The 15,904-nt window shown below is 36.2% G+C and overlaps 1 protein-coding gene across 3 annotated transcripts in view; it reads left to right on the forward strand.

Moving 5' to 3' along the window:
• CREB5 (cAMP responsive element binding protein 5) overlaps positions 1-10,785 on the forward strand; it is a 612,896-nt gene extending 602,111 nt beyond the window's left edge. For 2 of the 3 annotated variants that reach the window (XM_077491353.1, XM_077491355.1), the window contains one exon: positions 7,878-10,785. In XM_077491353.1, coding sequence (XP_077347479.1) covers positions 7,878-8,041 — 164 coding nt within the window. In that variant the 3' untranslated portion in view covers positions 8,042-10,785. Of the gene's footprint in view, positions 1-3,118; positions 3,155-7,877 lie in introns of all 3 variants that reach the window. The other variant, XM_077491354.1, reaches the window with a different exon arrangement.
• The last annotated feature ends 5,119 nt before the right edge of the window (positions 10,786-15,904 follow it).

A 15,904-nucleotide genomic window follows, 5' to 3' on the forward strand; every position in this document is an offset into this window, starting at 1 on the left:
AAAAACCCCAGTAGTGATTAAATACCACCAAAAGAAAGCTCTATTTGTGTGAAAAAAATGATCAAAATTTCATATGGGTACAGTGTTGTATGACCACGCAATTGTCATTCAAAGTGTGACAGCGCTGAAAGCTTAAAATTGGCCTGGACAGGAAGGGGGTTTAAGTGCCCAGTAAGCAAGTGGTTAACAGAGACAAAAATGTATCCAAGCCCCCCCCCCCCCCTCGCCCTATACATTTTAACTATACGGTTGCCCTTTCCCCTGACCTGACCAAGCTGTGCAAAAAGGTTAAAGTGTATCTAAACGTATAAAATGAAAATGTATATATTGCAGCTTACCAGTCCTTAGATATAGTGATTGCATTGTCATTTTTTCATGTTTTATTACAATTATGGCCTGGCAAATATGCCCATATATCAACCATAAGTAAAGCTAAATTAATTATGGCTGCAATTAATGGTACTACTACCCCCCCAATACTATCCAATTTACAAATCCTAGTGGATGCCATACAAGTTGCTTCATGCAGAAAGGTCTGTACTCTGCCCGACCCATGAGTGGTCCTTTTTCTATTTGTCTATCCATACATATGCTTCTTAAGATGAGAGCTTACCAAAATGATCATTTATAACTTTGCTCCTATTAAATAATATTGTTTACATTGCATTTTTTCAAAAGTCAGTCATATCTTTAGGAGCAATGAAAAGCCTTTGGTCTTTATTTAATAATGCAGTGCACAGAGCAATGAAAAGTGTGCTTAAAGCTTCCAGTGGTCTTACTGAAATAAATTGCTATTGAATTGAAAAAAAAAATTGTAGGTTACTGTCTGTGCATTACATTTTGACTTATCAAATAAAGACTTTTGTCTTAAAACTATTATATGAAGTAGCAAGTTTGTGTTAGTTATTAAGAACTTAATTTTCTAATTCTTTAATCTGCTTTCCTGCTTCCCTGTGCAAGAATGTCAAAGCATGACATCATAAACAGGTGTCTAACTGCTCATACATTGCGCTCCCTCTGTTTCTTATATCACGTTTTGTATGAATTTACCATCATACACATGAGGACAAATATGTTTTTCTATGTCCGCTTCTTTGAAACATTTCTTCAGTTACTAACAGTTCCAAAGAGTGCTTTAAAGGGAATGTATAGTGCTATACATACAATATATATATATATATATATATATATATATATATATATATATATATATATATATTCTTTATCTATTTATAATTCGGTGCTAATACATACAAATTTTGTTATTTATTAATCAGGTTAATAAGAAATATTTTTATTTTTTTCTACTTGTGGCTTTATGGCTTGCGAGTGTCAGTCTCCAGATTAAAACACCAGTTTGTATGGGTTCCTTTCTATACCTGTGCTGTCTAATTAGTAGAGAATCCTTCTTTTTTTTTTTTTTGCTAAATCTGTTCTACCAAGGATGCCATGCAAGCATGTATGCAGTGCTGGTATTATTCATGAGAAATCCATCTTCTGCAAACTGTGCCATGAATACACACTGTATAAAGTGTTTTTAAAATAAAGATTAGACACTAATTATTAAAATATAATAAAATACATCTGTACATAAACTAAATAAATACAATTTAAAAAAGAAAGCATTGTACTTTCCCTTTTAGTGTTATCTATAAATGCTGTTTTCTAGGTATAAAATGTTTATACTTTTGGAAAGTGCTGTCCATTTCTGCAGTGAATTTAGAGATGTTTCAGTTCTCATGTGTATATAATAGGGTAAAGTCTTCTAATGGAAGTATAGATTACATACATGCTTTGGAGACCTCCACTCGGCATATTTTTATGTAAAACACATGCCACATAGAATAATGTGACTCAAGCTTAAAAAAATAATAATAATAACTTCAATCCTTTCTGTTAATACAATCCTAATAGCCTTCTACACATGCAAGGGCAGATTTCCTGTGTGGCTCCAACCATTCATATGGTATAGCTGATGACTTCTGAACTACGAGAAAAGTCAGTTCCATGATCTTAAAGGCTCATCAAATATAGAAATTGCTGTTTGAAAGTCAGGGGAAGAATCTAGTTGCCATGTGACTTAGACCTTCCTATTTCTGGCTCTCAATAAATGCACCCTATAAGTAAAGCAGGCCATAGACAGAGCAATATTCTGTGGTTGCAGAAAAGAAAATCACTGGATCAGCAGAGACAGCTTCTACATGCCCCCGCTAGGAGATCACAATGACTCCTCTGGAGGAGATCAGCAGTTGCAAAACAGGATAATATAAATTAAACAAACATTGCCTTTGTTGTTTGATTTAGAAATACTTTAAATAATTCAAATTAGCGATGGAAGCTTTGGAATTATCTAAATTCTCATAATATGCAAAACCACTGTTCTACGGGACACAGATCCATATTTAGAAAATCACCAAAGATTAGTCCAATGCAGATACATTAAGAATGCTATTCAAACCTTCTTGAGATACAATTATGACAAATGTTGTCTGTGTCCATGACAAACAGATCATGAGATACAATGTGCTCTACTTATCAGGGTGAATGGCTTTTTAGTTGTTCCAATACAGTGATGTATGCAAGTATCCAGAAGCAGAAGAAAAGTTTGTAGTTTCAAGTCAACCTTGTTAATGGATCTTTTAACGATGTTTATGAACATTGGCATACCCTATACTAAACTACTATGATATGTTTCTTTTGTGGAATACTATCTAAATTTGCAAATATGTTTAAAAGTCGACTGGATGTTTCTACTTGCAGCTAACTATTGGCGCGTTATGCATAATACACAGGTCTTAAAAGCTCAAGGAACTAAACATTCTAGCATTCCAAAGGTCTCCAATATTCAGCCTAAAAAAAGTGTTTTACATGATGGCATAACAGGTTTTTAATAAGCTGCAGTTTTGCATTATTATTCCTTTATACAGTGTGGTTTCTCAGCATTCGCACATACAAAAGTACAGTACCTTTATAGCACAAAAGTCAAATACATTTTCTTTTTCTAAACCTGGGTTGTATGATGTCATCTTTGGACTTCTTGCAAGCATTATTTTAAGCCAAAATCACAGTGCAGGAGAGCTGCTTAAAGCATTTAAAATGAATTTTCCATTTTATGCAGGATGAGTACCTCTACTCAAAAGCTGCCCAGTTCATGGTAAGTTGAGTTTCATTTAAAGATATAGCAATTCATTTTCAAGTCATTAGTCTTCTTGTTTTAGTATTGTACAAAGGCCTGGATTTGTAGTAAGATACCACAGGCTGTACTCAAAGAGGAGAATTACCTGGGAGGATATGATTTTTAGTTCAAACTTTCTATTTTATGTAAATTTGAAGTGAACCTGTGTTTTGCCTAATTAGGGCAATACAACACATTTACCTAATGCCCACCCATTTCCACCACCACCAACAGCACATACTCACCTACGTTTTATTCCCATGTTGCTCTGTGGAGCTGCTGGAAGTAAAGAGAATTACCCAGAACTTCTGCGTGCGGGGCATAAATGGCTCACTTTCCTTTCTCCAAATAAATAACATTTCACTAGATACAAATCATGAGGCATATGTTACAATGTAGTTACGAATATTGCAGCCCAGGAGTAACAAATCCTAAATTCAGTGAGTATAGAATACTAACAGCTCGATCAGCTCCAAAATGTGATGGTAGACAGAAAGCAAGATTGCAGGTGATACAACTAATATAGCAGATTTAGAACAAAATTTGTATCACTTTTCTGTTATTTTACTCACAGAACATAAGAATTGCCATGAATATTCAAGTTAAAGGGGTTTTCAGCTGATCAAAAAAATGCACCCCTGATTCTCAGTAGAATGCTGAGGATTTTGGTAGATGTGCTACTAATTTCAAAGTTGTTCCATTTAAGAATTACAGCTTTCATACAAGAATTATGGGTGGTCCACCATACCAGACTGTACATTTAACATAACCCCCTCCATGTGCTCCATAGGGATGGCAACCATGTCAAGGTTGTATTGCCTTTTAAAACAGTTGGCAACATTATTTCCCTTGTGGGTCCAGACCAAAATATGTATGTCCTCAGATGAGATAGGCCACATTGTTGTGAATTATGCTTTATTGCTCTCTGTGTCCCTGCTGGAAGATTCACCCTCACTACTTGTCCTGATAACCAATGTCTCTGGGAGTACAAGTGAGTAAAAATCCCAATTATTTTTGTTGTCCTCAGGACAGGAATAGAGGGGAAGTCTTTCAATGGGGACATGTTTTGCAGTGACAATTGCTAATGCCACCTGCTCTTGTTTTGTCTATGGAAAAGAAAGTGAAGATAAATCTCTCAATCCAGAAAGCAAAAGGTAAAGAGGTGTAGACATTCCCTACATTATGCATAAAGAGGTGAGATAGAGAGAGAGATAGATAGATAGATAAATAGATAGATAGATAGATAGATAGATAGATAGATAGATAGATAGATAGATAGATAGATAGATAGATAGATAAATAGATAAATAGATAGATATATAGATTTTGTATTGTGTGCTACAATGTTTTATCAGCTTCTGTCAGGAATCATATAATATAAAGACTGTCTTCAGCACTGTATAAAATTACAAGAAAATACAATATATAATTATAGAAATACAACACATCTAATTTCTCTGACAGTGTTCAATCATAATGCAGGTGTACACTGGATATAATAAGTAGGTGAGGAGGGTAGCTTGAGTAGCTTGTGTAGTGCAGTGTGTAGGTTATTATACATCATGTAACACCTCCTAGCATAAAGAGCAAAAAAAAAAAAGAAAGAAAAGCTGATGCAGCTTTTACAGGTCTCTTACATAATCCCCCATGAATTTACCCTGCCAGCATGATGTCTTTGTTAACCTCAATAGCAAAATTTATTTTAGGAATACTCTGTAAATCAGATCACAAAGACAGATAAACGTAAAGAAAAAAATGTAGTTGCAAATTAATGGTGACATTAACAGAAGCATTTAAAATATTTTGGATATATATCTCAAAATCACACACACACACACACACGCACACACACACAAGCACACACACACACATATATATATATATATATATATATATATATATATATATATATATATACATATATATATAAAATGTATTTTTATTTATTTCTTAATAGAGGGAAAGGTGCCTTTAAATAGTAAATAATCTCTTAGCCCTTGTACACACGGTCGGAGAATCCGTCGGAATGTGTCCTATCGGACTCTGTTGTCGGATAATCCGACTGTGTGTGGTATGCATCGGACTGATTCCGTCGGAATATCCGTCGGACCCAATTTTCCAACTTGTTGGAAATATTTCCCAACCAACTGGGCCGATCGGACATACTCTGATCATGTGTAGAGAATTTTGATCGGACCAAGTGCCACGCATGCTCAGACCAAATTCCTACATCAAAGCTATTGGCTACTAGCCTGAATGTAGTCCCATCCTAATGAAATTATTTCTGAAAGATCGGATTTTTCGACAACTTTGTCCAACCGTGTGTATGCAACAGTTTCGGACAAGATCCGACGGACAAAATCCGATGGGCAAAATCCGACGGATTTGGTTGTGGAAATCTCCGACCGTGTGTACAGGGGCTTAGACAGTTTTCACCACAACAGGTGTTACAATCTTCTTAAGAGAACATCTTAAAGACGTGTGATTTTTTTTTTCTCTTAGACCACTTTCACACTGGGGTGTTTTTCAAGCGCTTTAGCATTAAAAAAATGCCTGTAAAGCGCCTGAAAGAAGCCTCATCTGAAATCCCAATGTAAAAGCCAGAGTGCTTTCACACTGAGGCGCAGCGCTGACAGGGCGTCAAAAAGTCCTGCAAGCAGCTTCTTTGCAGCGCTGCAAAGAAGCTGCTTGCAGGACTTTTTCTTGACACCCTGCCAGCGCTGCGCCTCAGTGTATAAGCACTTGGGCTTTCACGTTGGGATTGCAGATGAGGCTTCTTTCATGCTCTTTACAGCCGCGTTTTTTAACACTAAAGCACCTGAAAAACGCCCCATTGTGAAAGCACTCGGGCTCTCACATTGGGATTGCTGATAAGGTTTTTTTCAGGCGCTTTACATGCGCTTTTTTAACGCTAAAGTGCCTGAAAAATGCCCCAGTGTGAAAGGGGTCTTATTGTCATTCTCTGGGACAATGGTCATTAGGACAATTAGAGAGGGCAAATCTCCTCAGTAGAGGCACAAAAAAAAGGTTTAATAACACTTTCCTACTCTATACAAAACTAATTTTTTTTTTCTTTAGATACACTTTAATAGCACCTTTTAATGGCTTATTATGTCAGACAGTTTGTGTTTAGTTTTACAGGTTTTTTATTTTTAAGTCTTTTTAATATTGTCTTTCTTCAAGTTTTCTCACGCCATCAGCACATTTGCTGCCAAAATAATCATTCTGGAGCTGTATGTTGCTATTGACATATTAAAATAAAAGGGAACCATTCTTTCTTCATCACAGGAAATGCTAAGTGAATAAATGGAGGTAGTAGAAAGCAGCAAAGAGAAAGCCCACATTTCTGTCACTTGGTCTTGTATTTTGCAAAATAAGACCAATAGAGATCAATGCTTATATTTGCTCCACTCATATTGAGCCATTAGGATGGCTTTATTAAAAAGATAATTTTCTTAGGTTGCCTAGGAAAAAACCCCACCATTAAAATGAACCAGAGGTCACAAAAAGAAAAGAGAATCCTTGCATAAAAAAATATTCTTTTACAATGAATTATTTAGGTAGTTAAATACTTCCCCAGAATAAAACTAATTCAAGTTATTCTGTTTGACAACCTGCTATGGGGGCACACTTGTGTCTTAAAAATACTTTGTGAAAAAGCAGGAATTAATAAACTACTGGGTAAATATATAAGTCTCATCTCCATGTAGGATACAACTTCAGGCTGCTGATTTGAAATCTGGTAATTGTGTTCCAATGTCTCTAGAACAGCTCAGGTCATCATTTCTGCTATTGTAAACATTTGTAAAAAGATTGTGTAAAGTTAAAAGACACAGAGGGGTTGTTTTGCCAAAGGCAAATAGGCTGTTCACTTTGCGCTTTCTCTTGGTGTAGTAAATGAGGTTAAGCTCTGCTGACCTTCATTATTATTTAAAGTATTATACAGGATTTATATGGCTCCAACGGTCTGCATATCCAATCATGTGCAAGCAATAATATAGTTTGTTTTAATTTTCCTTGCACATTATTGCGTGTTCTTTGCAAAATAAATTTTCAACACTTTCATCTAGCTAAGGCAAAATTCCCCACCAAAGTGAAAATTCTCTTGCAAAGTGAGCAGCATATTTGCTTTTAGTAAGTCAACCCCATGGATTGTTAAGAACAAATATACAATAAATGGGTCTTGAACTAAGCAAACAGTTCACTTACAAGAACAAGCTATGTGTGTGCTTTCATATAGGCAGCTGATTACATCTTTGGGAGTCTATAGTCTTTACCTGGCCATGCAGTCCTTCTATTTGGCATTTTGAGCTGGTACCTGTATCTGTAAGTGGAACTTGAAAATGGGACAGCTAATGATGGTCTATAGCAAGATAAGATTCATTGAACAGATCCAATGGATCTCTAATTAGAGATGTTCCAGGTATATCAAGATGCATATGAGCTCAAAGGCCATCCCAATAAATGCTCCAGGGAGTTTACTTCCCAAGTAGCCTGGTAATGCCCAATCAAAAAAATTAAAGGTCAAGCATGCTGTCTCCATTATCCTCTGCAGTAGTAAAAATAGGAAGTTAAGATAATTCTAGTATGTTTGATAGTTGACAAAATGTAAGTGTCTCTGTGTGAAATGAGAATACATTATTGCAGTATTAGATATTTTAAGCTGATCTATTATAAAACATTGTGCTAATGTCATCCTCAGGTCCTGAAAACAGCCCGCCTGAGAGTCCGGTTTCAGCCTGCTCCCAGCAGCAAGTCATTCAACATAACACCATTACAACTTCCTCTTCCATCAGTGACGTGGTTGGGAGTTCCTCTCTCAATCCTCTTGCCAACCACAGAACAGACCTAAACCCAATTCTCTGAAACAATGGGTTCAAAAACTGCCTTCGGGAGTTTGGTATTAAATCAGATCTTCCATTTTTACGAACATTTTCTCAACTTTATTTCAATCCTGGAAGTCTCTTCAGTCATTGAAAGACCTTGCCTTTCTTTTTTATAGTATTCATTCAAAATGTGTTTTTTTTTTCTTATAAGAAAAGGGATTTATGCAATTACTATGCTAGCATTTTTGGGAAACGTGTGACGCTTTCTCGGTATTCTGGTACATTGTGTTACTTTGAGAACTGAAGCATTTATGTACATAGTAACATTTCAAATTTGCTTTCTTTTTTCATCAGTCTTCAAAGTGACCTGAATCTTGTTTTTTCTTTTTTTTTTTTATGAACATAGGGTGACAGCCATTTTTGCTCAAAGACCAGATTTAGGTGCTTGCACCTGGACATTAAATGTAATGCATTGACAAAATTGTTGCATAACTACCTGTTACATTTCCAGTGTATTTATTTTTGCCATTCAAAATTGACAAAGCAGTTTTATAATACACAAGTTATATTACAACTGTTCCAAGAACTGTTATAAATATATAAATATATATATTAAGGTCTAATGCCATAGTTTCTAATCAGATGGTATCTCTCGACAGTTGATTGTGAAACTAGTGTATTATAAAAAAAAAAATTGTTAATCCCACTACATCTACTATGTTGTGTTTTAATCTCTACAAACTGTACCTAAATCAATTGGCTGTCAAGTGCCAAGTTAAAGGGTTTCTCCATCAAACTCAGTGGTCCATATCCATTGCCCGTAATTAGATATCTTGTTTGCAACAACTTTTTTTTAGGTGCTCAGTATCCACCGGTCTAAACACTTGATGGAATATATGATTTTATAAGCATGCATTTAAGCAAGCAATACTTAATTTATACAGTTTTATTAACGAACTAAACATTATTATTAACAAATTTTCCTGAATGTTGTGTTTCAGGGCTGGCACATCACACTTGTTTGGCATTTAATGTTTTAGACCTCTGATCTGACTTTTCATGCTTCCAGCTAAGTTGCCTCTTGAAGCTGTTGTTGTCATAAACTCACTCCTACCTAAGTAAATAGCATATGGCTATCTCAGAAAATTGTAAAAAAAAAAAAAACACACTGTAGCTATTTAAGAGTAGCTTTACCTTGAAGCAAGATGAAATATTGATGAAGAAACTCATTAAAGTCCCAGAACTTTTTCATTTTTAACTTGCATTATTCGAAGTAGGTTAAGAGTGATTGTTTTTAACTGTCCCCTGAAGCTTCAACAGATATACAGCTTGCCCTCATCTACTGCTGCTACACAAAACACCCATACTTGTCTTCCTCCATTCTTGGCTAGTAGTCAGTTATTTATGCAGAGACACAGGTCAAACTCACTACTTCCTTAGTACAATATATAGGCAGTGATGGGGGCAGACCATTCGATTTCATGTCTGAAAAAATCACCCTTGTCCAAAAGCAACCAATGAGCTTCTTCAATTTATATTTCAACTTCTTTTGTAAAAATGACTATAAGAAGTTTATTGGCTGCTCTGTTTTAATTTCAGACATCATTTACCATTGTCTAGGAAGGGAAATTAAAGACACTTCCCTTGCTTTATGAAATGAACTGAGTGCACATCTTGCCATATACAAACTCTACCACATCATAAGTTGACAACTATCATGGACAATGTAACAAACAGGTGCAGTCAGCATTATTACATTATTTTTGTGTTATAGTGTCTCTGGACTCAATGTAATCATAACAACATCAAATACAGACTTTGCAGTCTAATGGAAAAAGCACTGATTTGCATTGCTGTTTAGTACCAAATAAATATAATAATGCTGCCTGTAATACTATGACTGCATACCGCTGTTAGAAACATTTTAACCAAAAAAAGAACAACTGTTGCAAAACCTATTTTATGTGTAAACTGGTATAGAAACTTCCAAACCCCAGGTCAGGTCTGAGCATGCACTGTACTTTTATTAATTTAACCCAGTCAACCAAAACCAATGTACAGGCCTTTTTTATACATTATATATATATATAAATATATATATATACATATATATTTTTAAGCAAGCATTTACTTTGGAATTGTTTAGTCCAATGCTTTCTTTTTTATTGCTTTTCTACATTTTATGGGAAATCAGATAGCCTTTTATAAAAATGGAACAAATATATATTAGTACACCATGTGTAAAAATCTATATCTTTAAAATGCCCCAGGGTGCTAATTTAGTTAGATTTTTTTTTCTTTTTTATGGAGAGAACATAAGTGATATTATATGAACATAAGCACTAAAGGTAACACAAGAATGGCATTTTATGTTACCATTTGATTGGAATCAAGCTTTATGGTTTGGTTCTGTTTCCTCTGTTGAAATATAGTTGTATCTTTTTTTTTTTTTTCCATTTTCCCTTTTCTTTTAACCAGCAGAAAACATAAGACTCAGCTGTTCTACGGTCATCTGAATTCTCTCTGTTTTATAGCCTGACAGATTGACATGTGTATATGTTGTGGCTAAGGCTTGTCTGTTTTTTTATGCTAAACAGGCAGGCCAATATGTGTAATCATGTACTCCTGTACAGTTTACTAGTACCCAGCATTTACCATTATTGTGCATTTATAGCGTGCTTCTTATTTGCATACCATTAGGCAAAGCATTTTTTAAGATTGAACAATTGTCAGCTGTTCAAACCACCTGGAACTATTAGGCTCATTAAAATAGCTGTGTCACTAGCTCATATTGAATTGCTATTCTGTATCATAGTGAATAAGAAAAAACTTGGAGGTCAATTTATAGAAGAGGTGAGATTTGCATTTTAAAGTATCTGTCAACTTGATTATTTAAAGCCCAATTCCAGGAAAATGAAAAAATCCATCCTTGCAGTGGGGTTCCCTACACTACAGGGTAAATGGTTGTTTAGTCTAGGGTTAGAAGATTAAGGAGTAAATACTTACCATACCAACGGCTCCAGCATGGTCCCTCCAACACTATAAATGCCCCCCCACCCCCACCCCGCAGTCATCTCTGTAAGCTGCAACCAGCTCTGGTCGCACTCCAGCCTCCTCAGTGTATAATACAGAGCTAATGTTTCTGTAGTGTACATGCTGATGTGGAGGTTCCACCCAGTGTGGGGACAAGGTCATCTACAGCCTAGGGCAAACATGCCAAAATACCCCCCCCCCCCCAAGATGTATGAGCATTGTGTGTCAGAAAAAATTGCTACACAAAAACATTGAGCACTAATCTGCATGCTTACCCCTTAAGCGTACATTTCCCCTCCTCCCAGTACAAATCCACCCCCCCCCCCCCCTGCAGAAATTGTCCATCTCAGCACAATTTTTTGCCACCTCTCCATCCGTTAAATACCCCCAGCTCAAATGCCCCCTCCAAAAAAAAAACACCACTCCTAGCACAATTCCTCTACTCCTAAAATGTCCCCTCCCAGTATACATCTCCCCCCACTTCAAATCCACCCTCCCAGCACAAATTCCCCTCAAATCCCCCCACCTAGCACAAATCTTCTTCCCCCAGTCCCCCTACTAACACAAATCTCCCTAAATCACCACTCTTAGCACCCCCTCCCCCTAATTTCACCTTCTAAAACAATATTTACCCCCTGCAGCCCCCCTAGTCCCCCTTCCAACACAAATCCTCTCCTCCCCAATCGCCTTGTGGTGCCCCCCCCCACCTCACATGATACCACAGTGTCCAAGGCAACCGCTTCTTTGCCCACCCCTTGTCCTGGCTCTGGATGCACCCACAGAACAGAGCTTCAGGCAGAAGAAGGAAAATGCTGGCGCCAGCCAAAGTGGTGTGCAAGGTAAGTGACAGGCTCTTCAACTGTCACCTAGACATACCAAGCATTTTAACCCTTGCAGTGGATTTTTTTTTATTTTCCTGAAAGTGAGCTTTAAAACAAAATGAAAGTCCTTTCTTAGAACCGGTGTCTTCTATTGCCTTCTTTAAGCTGAAAACCCTTCTTTTGTGACCCTGGAATATCTGAAGCCCACTCTCTTATTAGAGGCACAACTTCTCTGAAAATTGAGACAAATAACACCCCTGGAAAAAAATAAATAAAAAAAACCTCTCTGAGGATTACAGTCCACTACTCAGTAAGAGCACCTTTATTGGCTACTGGGGAGCTCTCATTGGATTTGTGTGATGCCAGGTGGGCCTACGTCTACACATGGTGTCTGCTCCAAGGCAAGACTTTTTGTTTTAAATTATTAAGAAGTCTGACTGTTTCACCCTACAGTACCCCTTTTGGTAACCTGTTAAACTCAAAATAAGCATTTGATAAAAATAAAAAAATAAGCAAAGGTTACTTTTGTTAAAAACAGCATAACCGACAACCAATAGATCTACTAATAAAAGAAGCTGTACATATATTCAAAGCTTCACGTGTGCTTCAAGCAAGAGTTGACCTTCTATATCCTCCCCCCACCACCACCACCACCTCCACCATGTTCCCCTATTGGTCAGTGACACCAATCATCACAGTAAGTGACCTATAGAACAACTTGGGAACAAGAAGGCGGTAGGTTCAAACATCTGCATAATAAAAAAGCCAGCATGGCATATATCTACTGTCTGTAGTTCTAGATCTACTGATCATTTTGACATGTAGCTTTCACTAAAAGTAACTTCTGCCTTTGCATTTGTTATTATATGCTCAGTTTTAGTTGCTTGGGCTTTTAGGTAGTTTAAAGCCAGCCTACAGAAAACAGATACTTCAGGTATACACCCGAGACAGAAGTATCTACCTACTTTTTGGCAGAAATTATCCTGCTAATGATGGATCTCCTGTACCTAACCCCCAATACAATGAAACCTCATTCCACCTGCAACATTAGCAGTTTAAAATAAGTGACAAACCCTACAGGGAGTCCCACATAATTACTCTGAAATTGGAAATGCAGGTGCCAGTCAGTTATCAGAGATATCAGAGCTCAAACAGTGAATTAACCAACATATACCCCAAAAAAATGATCTGGTGACCTTAAAAATGTGGTCACAGGCAGGTGTGAAATTGATAAAATACATTATTCATGTTACTATTTATGGAAACACAAAAACAAAGGACCAACACATAGAAATATAGCCCTAAAACTGTCATTGAATGCTGTTTTTCTTAACTCCAGTCCTCAAGGCGCCCCAACAGGTCATGTTTTCAGGATTTCCCTCAGATAAAAATGGCTGTGGTAATTACTAAGACAGTGAAACTTATCAAATCACCTGTGCAAAATAACTGAAAGCCTGAAAACATGACCTGTTGGGGCACCTTAAGGACTGGAGTTGAGAATCATTGATCTAATGGACCAAGCTCCTTTATTATCTGTTTAATACATTTGCACATATATTTAATTATAACTGCATATCACTGGCTTAAAAGTCAGCCCAATCATCATAATGGTTAATATCTACAAAGACAGGATTCTTGGTGCTGTATTTCAACATTTTAATAAACTGTGTTAATGTAACCCAGTACATTTTTAGGATTATAGTTACATTTATAGTTAAAAAACAAAACTTTTTTTAAATAGTGTAAAGGAGTTAAAATTCGGTAACATTGGTGATCAGGACAACCAGAGAGTTATAAATAAGTTTTCCTTTACCTTAATTATTTTTTTTATAACCATTATATTGCAAAATTAACCAAAGAGATCATTACCATGAATGTGATAAGGACAGTGCTTAACAAAGTTAAATTTTTTATATAATTCAAACAATTATTAATTTAGTAAATGTTATCATCAAAGTTATTTAACCCCCCCCCCCCCAAAAAAAAAGTTATATCCCGAAGCTCTGAAACTCACCAGTCCTTAGATGTGCTGACTTTTTCAAGCTTATTGTGTAAACTGCTACTCCCATCAATTTACAGACAGTGACACAACCATGGCTGCCCCATAGATACAGTAGATGAAAAAGTGTAGACATGAAGAGACATGGTGTGTTTTATTCACAGGATTACAAGGTAAAAAAAAGGAGGAAATAAGGCAATAATAAAAAAATAAATCAACTGCATCTGATACATCCAGGTACTGGTAAGCTGCAATATTTAAACATTTTTTTTTTGGATTTCATTACACTTTAATTGAATATCTAAAAACCACAAAGTTTTGAGACTGTTCTGGTCTGTTCTTCAGGCATAGTATGGAAAATGCATGTGATAACATATACATGATAGAATATGATATATAGTGGTAATAAAACAAACTCAACTGCTTTTATTATTATTCTTAAAAATGTTTTGCTACTTATCCAAGTGTTTTTCTTTTCAGTTCATCTGATGGGAAGACAATTCCCTGACATCTAAACATTTATGGGTAGTGCAATTTCCATCAGGTTGGTTGAGTAGTGAAACAAATCCTATTGTGTTTGATTTACTACCACTGGCTGTCCTATGACTTGGATAACTGAAAACCTTTATAGATGTACTAGAACAGTAAAAATCCATTAGTACACAAATACTGACCAGTACCATAACATTTGTTCTCTATGCAATGAATGGAGAAAACAGAAGTAATTCCCTGTAGTTCTGTGTGCGGTGAAGCCTATGTCTTTTAAAAATGGGTTCACTGGGTCCAATCTGCCCCATTTCAGGCTGCATCACAGCGGCTTCCATAGTCATGATATCCTTTCATGTCTGTGTGTTGTTACAGGTTTGACGGTTGTCTGTATAGCAAATAGAAGAAATACTTGGACTATGTACTGCAGTTTGCAAGAAGGAAAGCTATGTCCCAGGCATTTTGCGGGATCTGCTATCAGGCTTACAATAAGAATGGCTAAATCAAATAAATTGACAGGCAATAGTAACAAGGACATGGAATTGTAGTAACTGAAATGGAATAGTCAGTATGTGACACAATATAGCAAGGTCGGAGTTAAAGAAAAGCTTTCATGCCTACAGAACTGCCATGCAAGAGGCTCTTTGACTGAAAAAGAAAATTGATAATTTAGACATTTGATCATTTAGATTTGCTACATTAAAATTATGCTGACTTATGTAAATTTACAATATACACAAACTAAGCCTTCAAAGAAAAGTCTAAATTCTTGCCTGAGGCAACTCTTCAATGCCTCCAAACTCAGCTGACTTTAGGTGAAAAACTTTAGGTGAAGGCTCCTTAGCATCCAGCATGTTTCTGCTAGATGACTGCCCTCTTTGGTTCTTCCACTGTCCATGTCCTGTACTCACATTAGCCAACAGAAGAAACCATTGAGCTCAGCAGGGTACACAGGCATTCAACAGTTCTGTATGTGTTGGATGAAGACTTTTTTTCCAGCAAATTTCTTTTTTAAATCTATTGCTGTTTGGTGGTGTAGACAGTAGGAAGGTTAATGCTTTGCGGGCTTAACTTGTGCTCCTTTATTTTTTTCATAGCAACAGGGTCACTTCATTGCAGCTATCTTAAATGATCAAATTCAAAGGCATTAAATATTTTGTTTGACCCTAGAGCTAGTGAGAGGTAGTCTGTGGTACCTGGGTCATTTCATATAATAAAATGCTGGAGTTATGCAAATTTTTATTTTTCGGTTAAGCCTGTAAGTGCGTTCAATGAATAATTGAGTTAAATCGAGCCAAATGCAATTCGATTTTTTTTTTTTTAGAACAAGAGTAAAGAAAATGTTTATCTACAGGAACTTAAGGGAGATGTTACTTGTTAGCAGACGTTAAATTAACAATGCCATATAAATGACGGCAAAGAAAAGTGCATACTGTTCAACAGTGATAAACGATATGTACACAGAAAGATAGAAGATGGAATGTGTCCGAAGCTCTAAGTAATACCTTTTTCACTTTGTTAACCTTTAAGTAGCTGTTTTACACTTAAACAGGGTTAGTAACTT

Source organism: Lithobates pipiens, unplaced genomic scaffold (genome assembly GCF_037356315.1).
Source record: "Lithobates pipiens isolate NorthernLeopardFrog02 unplaced genomic scaffold, aLitPip1_a1.2 Scaffold_19, whole genome shotgun sequence".
Classification (NCBI taxonomy): Eukaryota; Metazoa; Chordata; class Amphibia; order Anura; family Ranidae; genus Lithobates; species Lithobates pipiens.